This window comes from Primulina eburnea, chromosome 15 (assembly GCF_022965805.1).
Source record: "Primulina eburnea isolate SZY01 chromosome 15, ASM2296580v1, whole genome shotgun sequence".
Taxonomy (NCBI): domain Eukaryota; kingdom Viridiplantae; phylum Streptophyta; class Magnoliopsida; order Lamiales; family Gesneriaceae; genus Primulina; species Primulina eburnea.
The window spans coordinates 26,867,194-26,880,931 of record NC_133115.1 but is presented as its reverse complement, the minus strand read 5'-3'; the positions used below and the strand labels follow the sequence as shown (position 1 = coordinate 26,880,931).

Sequence of the window (13,738 nt, the reverse complement as noted above, 5' to 3'; positions counted from 1 at the left end):
TAGAAACTTGCTCGATAGACAATAGTTAGAGGTACTACGTCATCTTGTTATAACTATGATATAAGTGATATAATGTATATATGCATTATTTTGTACACCATGATTATTGACGATAAGAGTGATTCATCAATCAATTGGTCAAACGGAGACTCTCTTCCATCGGCACGAATAGTCATTAGCTCTATCGAAGAATTTCGGGAGTACCTCTATGTGATAGAGAAATACATCAACAACTCCGAGATGACTTGGTTTAACACGTTCGGACTCATTAAAAATGCAATTAGTAGGAAATAAATTTATTATTAAGTATAAATATTTTAATTATGTTGTATTTTTTTACGATCTCAATGTAATGCTTTTATTATATAATGTTACACCTCTTTTTTTTTATATTCAAAATTATTGAATTTTCCATAATATTTTTATCAAATTATTTTTTCTTTGATAAAACTACCTCATACGTGAAAATTATAAATAAAGATATTAAATTAAAAAAATGTAGAATGATGTATGAATTGATATGCAAAAAATTGTTTTTTGAGTTTATGGTTGCGTGAAGAGCTTTATAAAAGTTGTACTTTTTTATTTTTAAGATAAGATGACCATTGATTAATAGATTTTACCTAGAATTTCGGTTACTTTAAGTTTATAAATAAAAGTTCAGGTTTTCAAGCAAAATTTGTTTAATATATTAGGGAAAATAAAATTTTTAAGCTGAATTAAATATATATTTTCGGTCAAAAATTGTATTTTTATATTTTGATCCAAAATAAATTCAAAAGATAAAAAGTAAAACCTTAAACCCTAAACCCTAAACCCTCTCGCCAATCCTAGAGCAAAATTGTTGAAATTTAGGTGGGTGAAATCTTCCCAATACTCTGCTTTTTGATTCTACACCAGTCCCTTCCCTTCCCTCGCCGCTGCCTGCGTCGCCTGAAATCGAAGCAAGACTGTCGCGCCCCGTACATTGCGAAATAGGCTGTTGTGGTTCTGGAGTTTTCGCCTTCGATTTCGATTATCCATCAAATCCTCACATCACGATATTGTCCAGGAACATCATTGGAACGCTTTCGAACTAATTCTCCGCATCAAAACGGTATAAAACAAGGATTCCGATTTTATTCTCATTTATTTACCGTCTTGATACAGTTTTGAACAATTAATTTATAAAAAATATTTTAGCCCCTTTCATTCCAATTCTCGTACTTGTAAACTTGTTAGACTATCGTAGGAATGCTGTAAAATATTTAAGTCGCGTCAATTAGGTACTGAATTGACTAAAAAAATTTACATATTGCACTACAAGCTGACCTCTTTCTAATTTTCTGGGCGGCGGGCATAAGTTAGTTTAAGGGCTTTTTGAGGTATAAAAATTTGAGCTTTGAGATATGTAAATTCATGTTTCATACTTTAGGCAATGTTCGGAACACTTTACGGTGTGTTTGGCAACCCGGATTTGAGAGGATTGGTAACCCGGATTTGAGAGGATTTCATGGGATTTGAATTTCAAAATCCTATTTTTACGGTTGGTGGGATTTGGATTTTAAAAACATACAATTACTTTTTTATCCAACACAGCATTCTCATCAATACATCATTCTCCACCAAAAGTTTCTACATAAATAGACTTTTTTTCTTTTTTAACTTTTTGTAGAAGTTGAAAGATTTTGTTTAAATTTTATAAGTTTCTTGTATTATTTACTTATTAATATAATAAAAATTATAGTAATTACCAAAGCTTTTTTTTACATTTAATAATTAATTTCATGTTAAAGTTTAAAGTTGTTTAATGATTTTTTAATTATTATTTTATGCGTGCTATGATTAATAAATAATAATTAATTTTTGAATTTACAAATACAAATAATAGAGAAGAATTATTAATTTCTAAACTTCTTTGGTTATTTATTTTTATATGATTTCTAAGGGTAGCTTTGTAAAATTTTAAAATTCCAAATTCGAATTCTTTTTTCTCCAAACAAGAAATTGAATTATAAATGCTATTTTTAAATTTTAAACCAAACACCAAATGAAATTTCAAATACTTGAATTTCCAAATCCAATTTCAAATCTAATGAAATCCTGATGGTCAAACACGCTGTTAGCTTTTGATATAAAACGGTTAAGTTTTTGACCCCCCGAAATCCCATAGTACAAACTGGCCGAGATTTTTGAGCATTTAAAATATAAATAATTCAGCTTTAAAAATATCATTTTTAATTTTTATAAATGTCCCTTTGTGTTTTCCGAAGCCCAATAAATTATTGGTTAGAGTTTTTGACACTGTAGGATCATTTATTTGGTAAATTTTGTACGGAGTTCGAACTATTTTTAGAAATCATGAAATTTATGTTTTGGGACTATTTTTAGGTATATTCTATATATTTAACTTTTGAAAATTTACTTTTAAGATTATTCAGTTATTTCATCGATAGAGTTAGAAATCGAAATAAATATTGGTTACCAGAAAACAGTAAGAAAATTTTAGAGTTAGAGTCTTCTGAATAGTTTGCTAAGTCTGCATTTTTATTGATATAGGTTACTTTGAAGAGATTTGAAGAATTTTGTGAAGTTTCAATACAATTTATGGCCAGAAACAAAAAACAGTTACTAATTTGCAAACCCGAAAAGTTTCTTTGTTCAAAAAGTTTCTTTGTCCTACTCCAATGTCAGACAATATATAAGCAACAAAACCTCAACTCTCTCCCACCCAGGGACTTGCGACTCTTCTCTTATTTTCCGCTTTCAATTATTTTTTGTGTAATTTTTCTAATAATTTTAAATTTAATTGCCATTTTCGTTTCTTTTTAGTTTTTCGTTCAAGATTTCGATTTGCAAGTTAGTAACTGTTTTTTGTTTCTGGCCATAAATTGACTTCAGTTTTATGTATCCTAGATGGTGCAGTTTTTTTTACCTTTTGTTTTCCCTCTAAAGAATTTTATTATCCATTGAGAATTGGGATTTATTCAGGTGATATTTCTTCTGCTGTTCACCGTTTTCGGGGAAAATTTGATATTATTCGTGGTAGGGGCTTAAAGGTACGACCTTTAATTTTTATTATATATATATATATGTGTGTGTGTGTGTGTGTGTATGTATAATATGTTTTTCAGGTGAGATGGAGATTCGTTTACATGTTATCTGGGTCACTTTTTAGTTTCAAATCGATTCTATTCACTATTGATACAGTGTCAATTTATCGGTCGCGTTATTTGCTGAATTATGGAGTTAGCTATTGGAATTCAGTCATAACTTCAGTTGTTTATCTATGGACTTGAACTTTCGGGGGATAAATTTTTCTTAGAAGACCTTCCGGATTTTCGCAACTTTTCTTTTCTACTCTTCTAAAAAGAAAAGAAGGAAATGTAGACTAACATATTTTTCATACATGTACATACATATCAAAGTGTATCATTATAATATCACATCTCTTGTGTGTGTTTTTACGTCGTTGTACAACTGATTAGTGGTGGTTACAGGAAGAGATGAGTAAAGCAGAAGGAACTATACGATTCACCAAGAAGCCATACATTGAAGATGTTGGCCCTCGAAGAATGTATGCACATTCTGTTTCTTGCATTTCATTAACTTTAAAACCAATGGAGTCTTTTCCTTTTACAAGTTATTTCCAAATTATTTACCGTCGATAATCTAGTGTTGTTGAATTATTATCTCTTCCCCAGTCTTGTGGAAGTATGGGCATTCTTACCATGCCAATTGTAGTTGATAATTATTATTTTTTTGGTAGGAAACAAGATTATATTAATAAAAGATTTTAATGACAAAAAACAGACACGAGGTCTACACATGATAAGTTTAAACCAGAACTATATTAACACACTATTAGACTCCAATCCCTGTGTAAATCTGTAATTGAAAAAGTTTAAACTCAACATTCTTCCAAATCCAGCATGGGACCCTAAATTTTATTTTGTCGCTGCAATCTTCAAGCTAGTCTTCTTGATTGTCAAAAATCCTCTTGAAAGGTCCTCTTCTATGGCTCAAGGTTCTTCAAGCTGAATGAACTTTCTTTTCTCACTTAAGCGGATACTAAAAGTAAAATCAATACCTATTCCACTCCAACAAAATTGACCAACAGATGCTGTAGACTGCCACAACCCTGAAAATTCTACCCTTCCTGCCTAGATCACGACCAAGATCTGCTGTGAATAAATCCCTAGTTGATCTCAGAGATATCCAAACCGGGTGCAATTCGGTCAATGCTTTGAACTAGAGAAAGCTCGTAAAAGGACAATGAACGAGCAATTGGTCCTGGGTCTACACCCCTTGCTGACACAACGCACACCAACTTGGACGAAGAGAACAAGTGGGACACCTCTTTTGCATCATCTTCCAAGTTGGTATTTTCCAAACACCACAGTCCACGAGAACAATTTGAACTTTGGATGGAATAAGCGCTTTTTTAATAGTCTGATAAAGAGGAAATGAGGGAAAGTATATCCAGAAAAAAAGACTCGAAAAAAGATTTCACTGAAAAAAGCCCGGAAGAATCCAAACCCACTTCCTAATGTCTTCAGCTCCTTCAATCAAACTTACCCTCTACAAGGACCCTTTAGTAGCTCAAATCGTTTACCTTCTCATCGCTCAAATCTCGACGAAAGTGCAAATTCCATGAAAGATTGGAAAAATTGGATGAAGGATCGGAAAGAAAAAAGTGAGAGATTAGTTGATTATGAGCCAAAGAAATATGAAAGTAATGTTGGAAAAAGTTCCTGAAAAGAGGAATCCCCCACCATCTGTCCTCCCAAAACCCGATCTTATTTCCCCTCTTACCACATCCCACACTGAGAAAAAAAGCCGGATAGATCTTCGAAATAAATTTCCAGAGACTCTTAAAAGTAGCAATCATCGCTAGACCCGCATCCCACCCATTATCATGTAATGTAACCCATATTTGCTAACAAAAATCTTCTTCCATAACGACTCCATCTCACTGAAGAATCCCCACCACCATTTTCTTAGCAGATTCCTCAGACAAATGTTACCAGTACCCAAGCCCTCTCGCTTCTTTGGTCTACAAACTTGGTCCCAAACGACCAAGTGACAATGGTGATTCCCAGCAGGTTCATCCCACAAAAAGTCCCTCATAATCTTCTCCATGTTGTCCGCTACGCCCCAGGATATCTTAAATAAAGGCATGAAATACATTGGTAAATTATTCAACACTGCACATATTAGAATCAATCTACCCCATGTAGATAGGAACACTTTCTTCCAACTCGCTAACTTCATGCACATCTTGAAAAGGACTTGCTTCCAGAAGAGATTTTTAATGGATTTCCCACCTCATGAATGATGAAACACCAGATATCTTATGGGCCAAGACTCTCTCACAACCAATTTCGCTAGCTAACCCTTCCATTTTCTCTTCTTCGTTATTAAGCCCCAATAAAGCGTTTTTTACCAGATTGACCTTTAACCCTGACATTTTACAAAAAGATTGTAAAATCTCCTCCAAAAAACTCAGATGGCTGTCATTCTTCACAAAGAACAAAGCAACAAACTGAATATGAGAGATCTCAGCCTCTTCTCTACCTACTTCCAAACCTCGCACTTTTTTCCAGATTGACATTTAACCCTGACATTTTACAAAAAAGATTGTAAAATCTCCTCCAAAAAACTCAAATGGCTATCATTCTTCACAAAGAACAAACTGAATATGGGAGATCTCAGCCTCTTCTCTACCTACTTCCAAATCATGAATAAGGTACACTGCCTTTGTTTTGTCGACTAATCTGCCCAACACATCTACTACCAAGTTAGACAGGAAAGGTAATTTTAGTTGAGAATTTAGTTGTATTAACCCATTTAAAACCTCTATTTTAAAATAGCCTTATTTAATAACAATTTTATAACTTAACCTTGTGTTATTTAAAATCTTAAAATTCCCATACTCTACCTTTTTTTCTCACTCAATTTAGTACTATAACTTATAATTTAATACTACGACTTAGTAGAAATAAATTTACTTTCTATATCTGGGTTTGACATGCAAGTATTTTTAATATAAAAATGGTCCATTTTTTATTTTATATTATTTTATTTCGATAAATATTAATTTATATTAGTGATAGTATTGATATAGAATGAATATTTGGTACGAATTAGTGTAATATTTGGTCAATGTAATATAAATGTATTAAATTCATTACGTTATAATAATAATAATAATTATTATTATTATAAAAGAGAGCCACGGTTAGTATTCTTATTGTTCATGATTATTTTAATTATTATTTCATTAATTTTTATAATATTATAAATATTATTATTTATTTTCTATTTACAAATTTAAAAATAAAAACAAGGAGAACAAGAAAGTTAGACTCTGCAGTCTGCTCTAACTATCTCATGTTGTAAAATGGGATTTGTTCATATTTTATTAGTATTATTATTTTTCAAAAAACGTCAACTTTTGTTATTTGACTACTAGTTTTAATGGAAAATTCCTATCTATCTGTAGATTTGCTTTAATATATATAAAAAATACTTTCAGATTTTAATCATGAACTTGTATTTTGCAATTTAATATGTTTTTTGTGTTTGTGTAGAAAGGTTTGAAAGAAGGCTAAATAAAACGAAAGGTTTTAAAAGTTATTTTGTAACTTAAAGCCATTTTTAAAAATTAAGTTTCTTGAAGGCCAAAATTCATTATGATAGTTTGTGAAAGGGCTTTTCAGAAAATCCCTCATTTTAATTTCAGATTTTCAGTGAGGATGTCTTCTTCCCTTTATTTGACAAATTATTGGATAAGTATTGAGATGCCTGCTATTTGATAGATGACACATTCTCTTTGACAGTCAGACAATTCAAAGAGTTTTAGGTGTCCTATTAATAAATTCTTAGTAACTAAATTTGAAGCATTTACATGGTTTTATTTAATGTGGACTAGAAAATTATTCACTTCTTTCACTTAAGAACATTTTGTAGCAAATGAGCTAATTATGGATTTATGACTTGAATGTCAATCTTATCTTACAGCAAGACATTTGAAATTTATCCGAGTTTGTGATTGTTCAGTTACTTAAGTTGTATTTGTCGTTCTTCCAGAGAAAGCATTCAGTTTTCTACATTCTCTAACACTGAAATATTAAAAGCTGCTGAAGTTGAAGTTTCTCTTGGCGTCTATTATGACTCTTATAGAAAGCCTATTGACAATGGCTTGTTAGATCCTCGAATGGTAACCACGCGACTCATTTTCTTTTTATATTGTTCTGTTGTTTTGTTATGTATGTTTCAAGTTTATTTCCTTTTTTACTGTTTGCCAATCTAAATCTTTGCTCAAGATGAAAATCTGAAGATTAGGTGGTTGATTTGTTTTCTTTATATTATGACCGACAGGGCGTTTGAAATTTGGATAATTGATTTTGAAACTTGTTTCTGAACGTTTAAGTTTAGGCACTTTGGTGAACCTCTTATTCTATTTCCTTTCTTGTTGGTACTTGGGCAGTGTTTTGTTTCTAATTTTTCAATTGCTCACTTTTTGGTTCTACTCCTTCCTTAGTGTTCCATTGTGGTGTGGTCTATGCTATATGTTTGTTTCCACCCCCCTCCTCCATTTTTTTAAAAATTTACTTTGGGCGGATCCCACATAATATTTTGGAATTTTGCTTCAAATAAATTAGTTTACTTTGTCATATTCAAAATGCTCTTGTTATGAGAGAAAGTTGCATTTTATCTTCTGATCAACAATATTCTATGATTGATGTTCCTCGCGAGGATGAAAACGATGTATCAAAGAACCATTTTCCTATTCTTCTGTGGGTCGCCTTCCAAACAGAATATGATTGAACAGTTCATTGTATTTTGCTTCAAAACTTTGATAATGGAAACTGGAAAGAAAAACATAATTTTAACTTTGACGGTGATTGGATTATTGAACTTTTGACTTGGCTCTACTCTCTTTTATATGCTGTATATGAATGTCAGGGTGATGGTAACCAGCTTACATGTTAATTTAAATAATACCACATGAGTTTTAACATTTTTACTGAAAATTCAAGAGTAGCCTTTTCTTTTGCAAATAAAAAAATCCGTAACCCTTCATAACCTAAAAAATAAGAAGTTAGTGCTTATTTTAACATGATGATTGGATTGATAACGGTGTGATAGTGTTAGATTTGTCTTAATTGACACCTTTTTGTGTTTCAGGGGCCTACAAACAAAAATGTCTCTTGTACAACTTGCAACGGGAAGCTTCATCATTGTCCTGGGCACTGTGGATACTTGGCTTTAGCTCTTCCTGTGTATAATGTTGGATATTTAAGTACAATAGTAGATATCCTTAAGTGTATCTGCAAGGTACCTAACTCACGCTATTTTTCCTTGTTTACTAAATTTAAAATGACAATTTTATGCTAATGGAATCTGAGTAAGTAGAAAATTGTGATGACTTTTATTTCAACGATTTGCATGCTTACATTAACTAGACTTAATCAAGGATACTGACAGCCCTCAGATCCTCGTTAGAACTTATGTGCTGAAATGAAAACATTACGCAAAAACTTCTATTGAGTACACTGCAATTTCTTTTGACAAGCTTACAAAGTTTCTCCTTGGCATAACAGTTTAAGCCCCTCAAAAGGTCACATTATATTTCTCAAATTTCATGCTAACAATTTAATATAACTTGAAGGAAAATCCTATTTTTGTTCTAGTTCAGTTACTGGAGCACTGAAACTCTAGCATGTTATAGTACTTGGGTCAGATGTATATGTTATGGAAATACACTTGTTAAGCATATGATGACACAGTTAAAAGTCTCCATTACAAAGTTCTTATTTTTGGATGTGTCATGGGGTATGTTACAACTCATCAGACAAGTGCTTTTTTTATCTTTCACAAATTACCTCAAAATACTTTATGTTTTTACTTGGATGCCGGACTCTGAAATTTGGATTTGATGATAGATTTTTTTTTTGACAATATTTTTATTTTTTGTCAACTCTCTTTCCCCCCATCATTCTAATCCATATTATTTTTTGACCTAGAGATTAATTTTTGTCCAATTTTACTAATTTTCTGTTGAAAGTTTATCATCTGGTTCACATCTTCTCTATGAATAGAAATGTTCCAGAATACTTCTTGAGGAAAGAGTCCGTCAAGAATTTCTGAGGAAAATGAGAAATCCACAATTAGATCTGTTGAAAAAGAATGAGTTACTGAAACAAGTAGTAAAGAAGTGCAATGCTCTGGCAGGGAGTAAGAAGGCTCATAAGTGCTCCAGATGTGGACATATAAATGGTCAGGCACCCAACCAATGGCAAAATATTGTTGTTGAATTCATAAATTGGATGATATAAGTCTATGCCATTGAATATGAATGTGGTAAATGAGTAAATGCTTCAGAGATCCAGGGAAATCAGTTATTACGACAGACCAGGTTTGGGATAAAGTAAAATTCAGGATGGCAATATGGGCAACCAGATTGAGAGAATTTAGTCATCTATGTATAAGTGATTTGGTTCGAGATTGGAAGTTTGTTTTGCAATATCATTAGTGTCAAGCTCATTTATATTAGGTTAAGTCCGTAGAGCAGTTAGTGCATTGAGGATTTCTTATCCTCATTTTATTGTAACTCAAGCATATTATTCTAATATAATAGTTTTCTATCAAAAAAAAAAAGCATAAAGACGAGCCATATGAATAGTCTTGAACCTTCTAAATGCCCCATTCTTGCTATTGACTACTAGTAGTGTCTGTCATATCGGATGCATAGGCATAGAGCCTACCTCCTTTCCTCGGAAACATGAACCGAAACTGAAATAGTTTTTCAAAAACGGAAACAAAAAATGAGGATTACAGTTGGATTCTAATTCCTAAAAATAATATAATGGAACCATGTGGAACCATTAAACCTGTAAATTATCTTTAAATAAGGTCTTGGCAACTTAATTTATATAATTAAATTACTTTATATAAATATAATTTTTAACTCCCTGTTATTATTTGTTTAAAAAATTAAAAGTGCAGAATATTTTGTTATGTAATTGTCAATTTATTAACTTTAATTAGTTTGATTACCATACAAATTTTAACGTTATTTTTTTCTAACCGTTAAAATTTAGAAAAATAAATATCAGTTTAAATTTGTTCAAATTGTATCCAAATCGGAACCAAAACCGCAAGGAACCTGAATTAAAATCGTATCCCAGTTGTTTGTTTCCGACTCCACATTTTATTGGAACGGAAACTTCTGTTTGGCTAACATAGGATCAATGTTGTAAATGGCGGGTGGCGGGCGGCCGGTGACAACCTACCGCCTCGGCCTAGGCGGTTGAATTTTTTTAAGTAATTTTTTTTATAGATAATCATATATAATCATGCAAATGACTATCAAGTAAGCGGCTATCAAGTCTACCCTTGAACTTCCATCAATAATCTCCAAAATAGGGATGACATTTTCCTCTTTTTTGAAAGATTTTTTAATGTCTTCTTTGGCTTGTTTAAAAGCACCCAATAAAAGGTCATTTAGGGCTTCTTGTCACCATCAACAAGACGTAATATGATGTTTCATCCTATAAACTCCTCCTTCAATAAGCCTCTTACACAACTTGCATGTTTTCCAATCCTTTTTCTCTTTATTATACAACGCCTCATATTCTCAAACAATATCACTAGACTTTGGCTTAAATTCCAACTCTGGTTGTTTATTAACTTTATCCTTTTCCGCCATTAATCTTCAACAATAAATCAATAATAATAGGGAATAAAAACAAATTTGATTTTTAAAAAAATCACAAAATCTGAATTATTATAAAAAGTATGTTAAATAATATATATACAATGCCTAACGTAAAGATTCTTGCTGATGGCGGCGGCAGCGACAGACAGTTTGTGTGGTGGACTTAGTGATTGATAGTGAGGAGTGAGAACCAAAAGTTTTAAAAAAAAGAAAGTGAGGTCTTATTTAAATAAATAGGGTTTTGAGTTTTAAAATTAATTTACTTTGAGTAGGTTTTTAAAATTTGTTGACTACAACTTGGCCCGCCTGCTCACCGCCTCCACCCACCTCGACCGCCTACGCACTGCCCTCGACCACCTGCCCACCGCCGTATAGTTTGGGTGGCCTAAAACAGCCACGCCATGCGTTGGCAGGACGGTCGAGGCCCGCCTATCGCCTCGGCGGCCGTCTCGACCGCCATTTAGAATACTGCATAGGATACAGTACCTTCTCTATTTCTCGTTTGCTGTTATTTGCACTTGTAGAATGAGTATGCCCTCAGTTTGTCTTATATTTGCTGCCGGACTTAGGATTATTACCACTACAACTTGATGCTGAAATTTCAACTATTTCTGTACTGTAGGCATGGTAAAAAGGGCACCCATGAGAATCCAACTTAATCGTGTGAAAGTTGACGGTTACATGGATGAATGCCAATCTGCTCTTTCCCACACCAAGGATTTCAAGGGAATTATAGATTTCTCTTACACACTTGATCCTAGAATAGTCCACCACCTACTGAATAATATGGTAGACGAGGTACTCTTTTATTATCTTGACTTGAAGAAGCACGGCAATAAGCTATAAGAACTTTTTGCTTTACTCTTTTCAGCATCATCATAAACTCACATCTGGTTTTATTTTCTCTCAGTTTCTGTAGTTCATGTTTGTCTTTTGGTTTTATCTTCAGGATTGTGAATTACTTTATCTAAATGATAGGCCAGAGAAACTTATGATCACCAATATTCTTGTGCCACCAATTGCCATACGCCCTTCTGTCTTTGTAGATGGTGGAATACTGAGGTCAACTCTTGCATTACTATACTTATCTCTCTTTCTGTTTATTCTGGTTAATTTTATGCTTGAGGGAGTTGAAATTGCAGCTTTTATTGTGATCTTGTTAGAAACTTGAAGATTGATTGCAGCTTGTTAGAAACTTGAACATTGATAGCAGCTTGAGCTTAACAAATGCACTAGTTAAAATAATAATGTACACACGAAATAAATGTTTGTCTTGCTCTCTAGAATTAACCAATGTTTTTTTTTCAAAAAACACCTCTATGGTCGTGGCGAGGGGGTTGGCTGACGAGAATCAAGAAATGATGTTATAGAAGTGGCTATTATATCCAACTCTCAGTTTGTCTTTGCAAACTTGATTATGTTGATAGCATCTTGTGAATTAGTTTCAATCGAAAGGGGGAAATCAAAATCTTGACAAAAAAGGATTCTCCACTACAAAGCCCTAAGCTTTGCTTTAATATTTTTACCCTCTCCGATCGATTTACTCAATGCTGCTAGGAGTTTTGCAGGCGAATCACTAACCACTCTTCAAATTGCAAGGTCACCTAGATTTCTGTTAACACTACCTTCAACATTCAATTTCGTAGAAAAATAGTTCTTGTGCATTTCTTTTGTTACAACCCTTTAAATAACCAGTCCATATGTACAACAGATTCCCTCCAATCAGGGATAATAAAATGATATCCTACCAAAAATAAATGATATTAAAATCTACAAGATTGATATCAATTATCAAATATTCACAATGATCACAAACATTATCTAAATCTACACGACCCCTTAAGCTTGGCGATAGATGTTGATGAGTCCAGGCTTGGCTACAAGATATTCATACGAGTATTCCGACAGCCCTTTTGTTAGCACATCATCCAGTTGATAAGTTGTAGGTAAATATTCCAACTTAATCATGCTTTTCTCCAGTTTTTCTTTGATGAAATATCTATCCACTTTGACATGCCTCGTTCTATCATGGTGAACAGGGTTACGAACGATGTTAAATGTTGTTTTATTGTCACAATAAAGTAGTATTGGCCATTATCCTCCATGTTTAGTTCATTAATCATTCTTCGTATTCAGATGAGTTCACACACTTCATGAGCCATTGCCTGAACTCAGCTTCAGCAATGATTCTTGCAACAACAGATTGTTTCTTAATGCGCAAGTTACCAAGTTTTCCAATACCGAGGTACAGTATCCAAATGTCGATTTCCTGCCATGAATGGATCCAACCCAATCTGCATCAGTGAATAGTTTTACTCCACGATCACCAGTTTTCTTAAAAAACAAGCCTTTTCCCGGAGATTGTTTCAAGAATTTCAGAATTCTGTTAGAAGCTCAAGTTGACCTTGGCATGGTGAATGCATATATTGATTCACTAAATTTACTGCAAAAGCAACATATGTGCAAGTGTGTGACGTCCGCCCACAAGACATAGCTTCTTTTATCCACCGGTTCCCCCGTTCTTTCCTTCTTTCCAAGTTCAAATGGTGTTTTACTTGGTGGTGGGTTTGCGACCAAGCATGCTTGTTTTCTTTAGGAGATCTAACGTACGCTTTCTTTGGGAGATAGAGATGCCCTCTTTGCTCCTAGCAATTCCCATTCCAATAAAGTATTTTAGCACGTCAAGGTCCTTGACTGCAAATCCCTTTGCCATTATCAACTCAATATCTTCTATCTTTTGTTGTCATTCCCAGTGACAATGATATCATCAACATACATGGTGAGGATAATGTTCTCTCGTTGTGAATGTTTGACAAAGAGTGTATGGTCGGTTGTCCTTGAATATACTCAAAATTCTCGATCACTTTAGAAAATCTGTCAAACCAGGTATACGGACATTTTTTCAACATGTATAGGGATTTTTAAGCCTGCAAACGCTTGAACTTCCTAATCTCTCCTCAAATCCCGGAGGTTGGTTCATGTAAACTTCTTCTTCAATCTCTCTTTATTGGAATTGAAACCAGAACAGGAAAT

At 33.1% G+C, this 13,738-nt stretch overlaps 1 protein-coding gene across 1 annotated transcript in view; it reads left to right on the top strand.

Annotated features, from left to right (window-relative positions):
* Positions 1-787: 787 nt before the first annotated feature.
* LOC140815730 (DNA-directed RNA polymerase III subunit 1-like) overlaps positions 788-13,738 on the top strand; it is a 42,905-nt gene continuing 29,954 nt past the window's right edge. The window contains exons 1-8 of the mRNA XM_073174788.1: positions 788-1,096; positions 2,971-3,038; positions 3,480-3,556; positions 7,072-7,201; positions 8,173-8,322; positions 9,087-9,264; positions 11,328-11,503; positions 11,655-11,767. Coding sequence (XP_073030889.1) covers positions 3,486-3,556; positions 7,072-7,201; positions 8,173-8,322; positions 9,087-9,264; positions 11,328-11,503; positions 11,655-11,767 — 818 coding nt within the window. The 5' untranslated portion in view covers positions 788-1,096; positions 2,971-3,038; positions 3,480-3,485. The remainder of the gene's footprint in view (positions 1,097-2,970; positions 3,039-3,479; positions 3,557-7,071; positions 7,202-8,172; positions 8,323-9,086; positions 9,265-11,327; positions 11,504-11,654; positions 11,768-13,738) is intronic.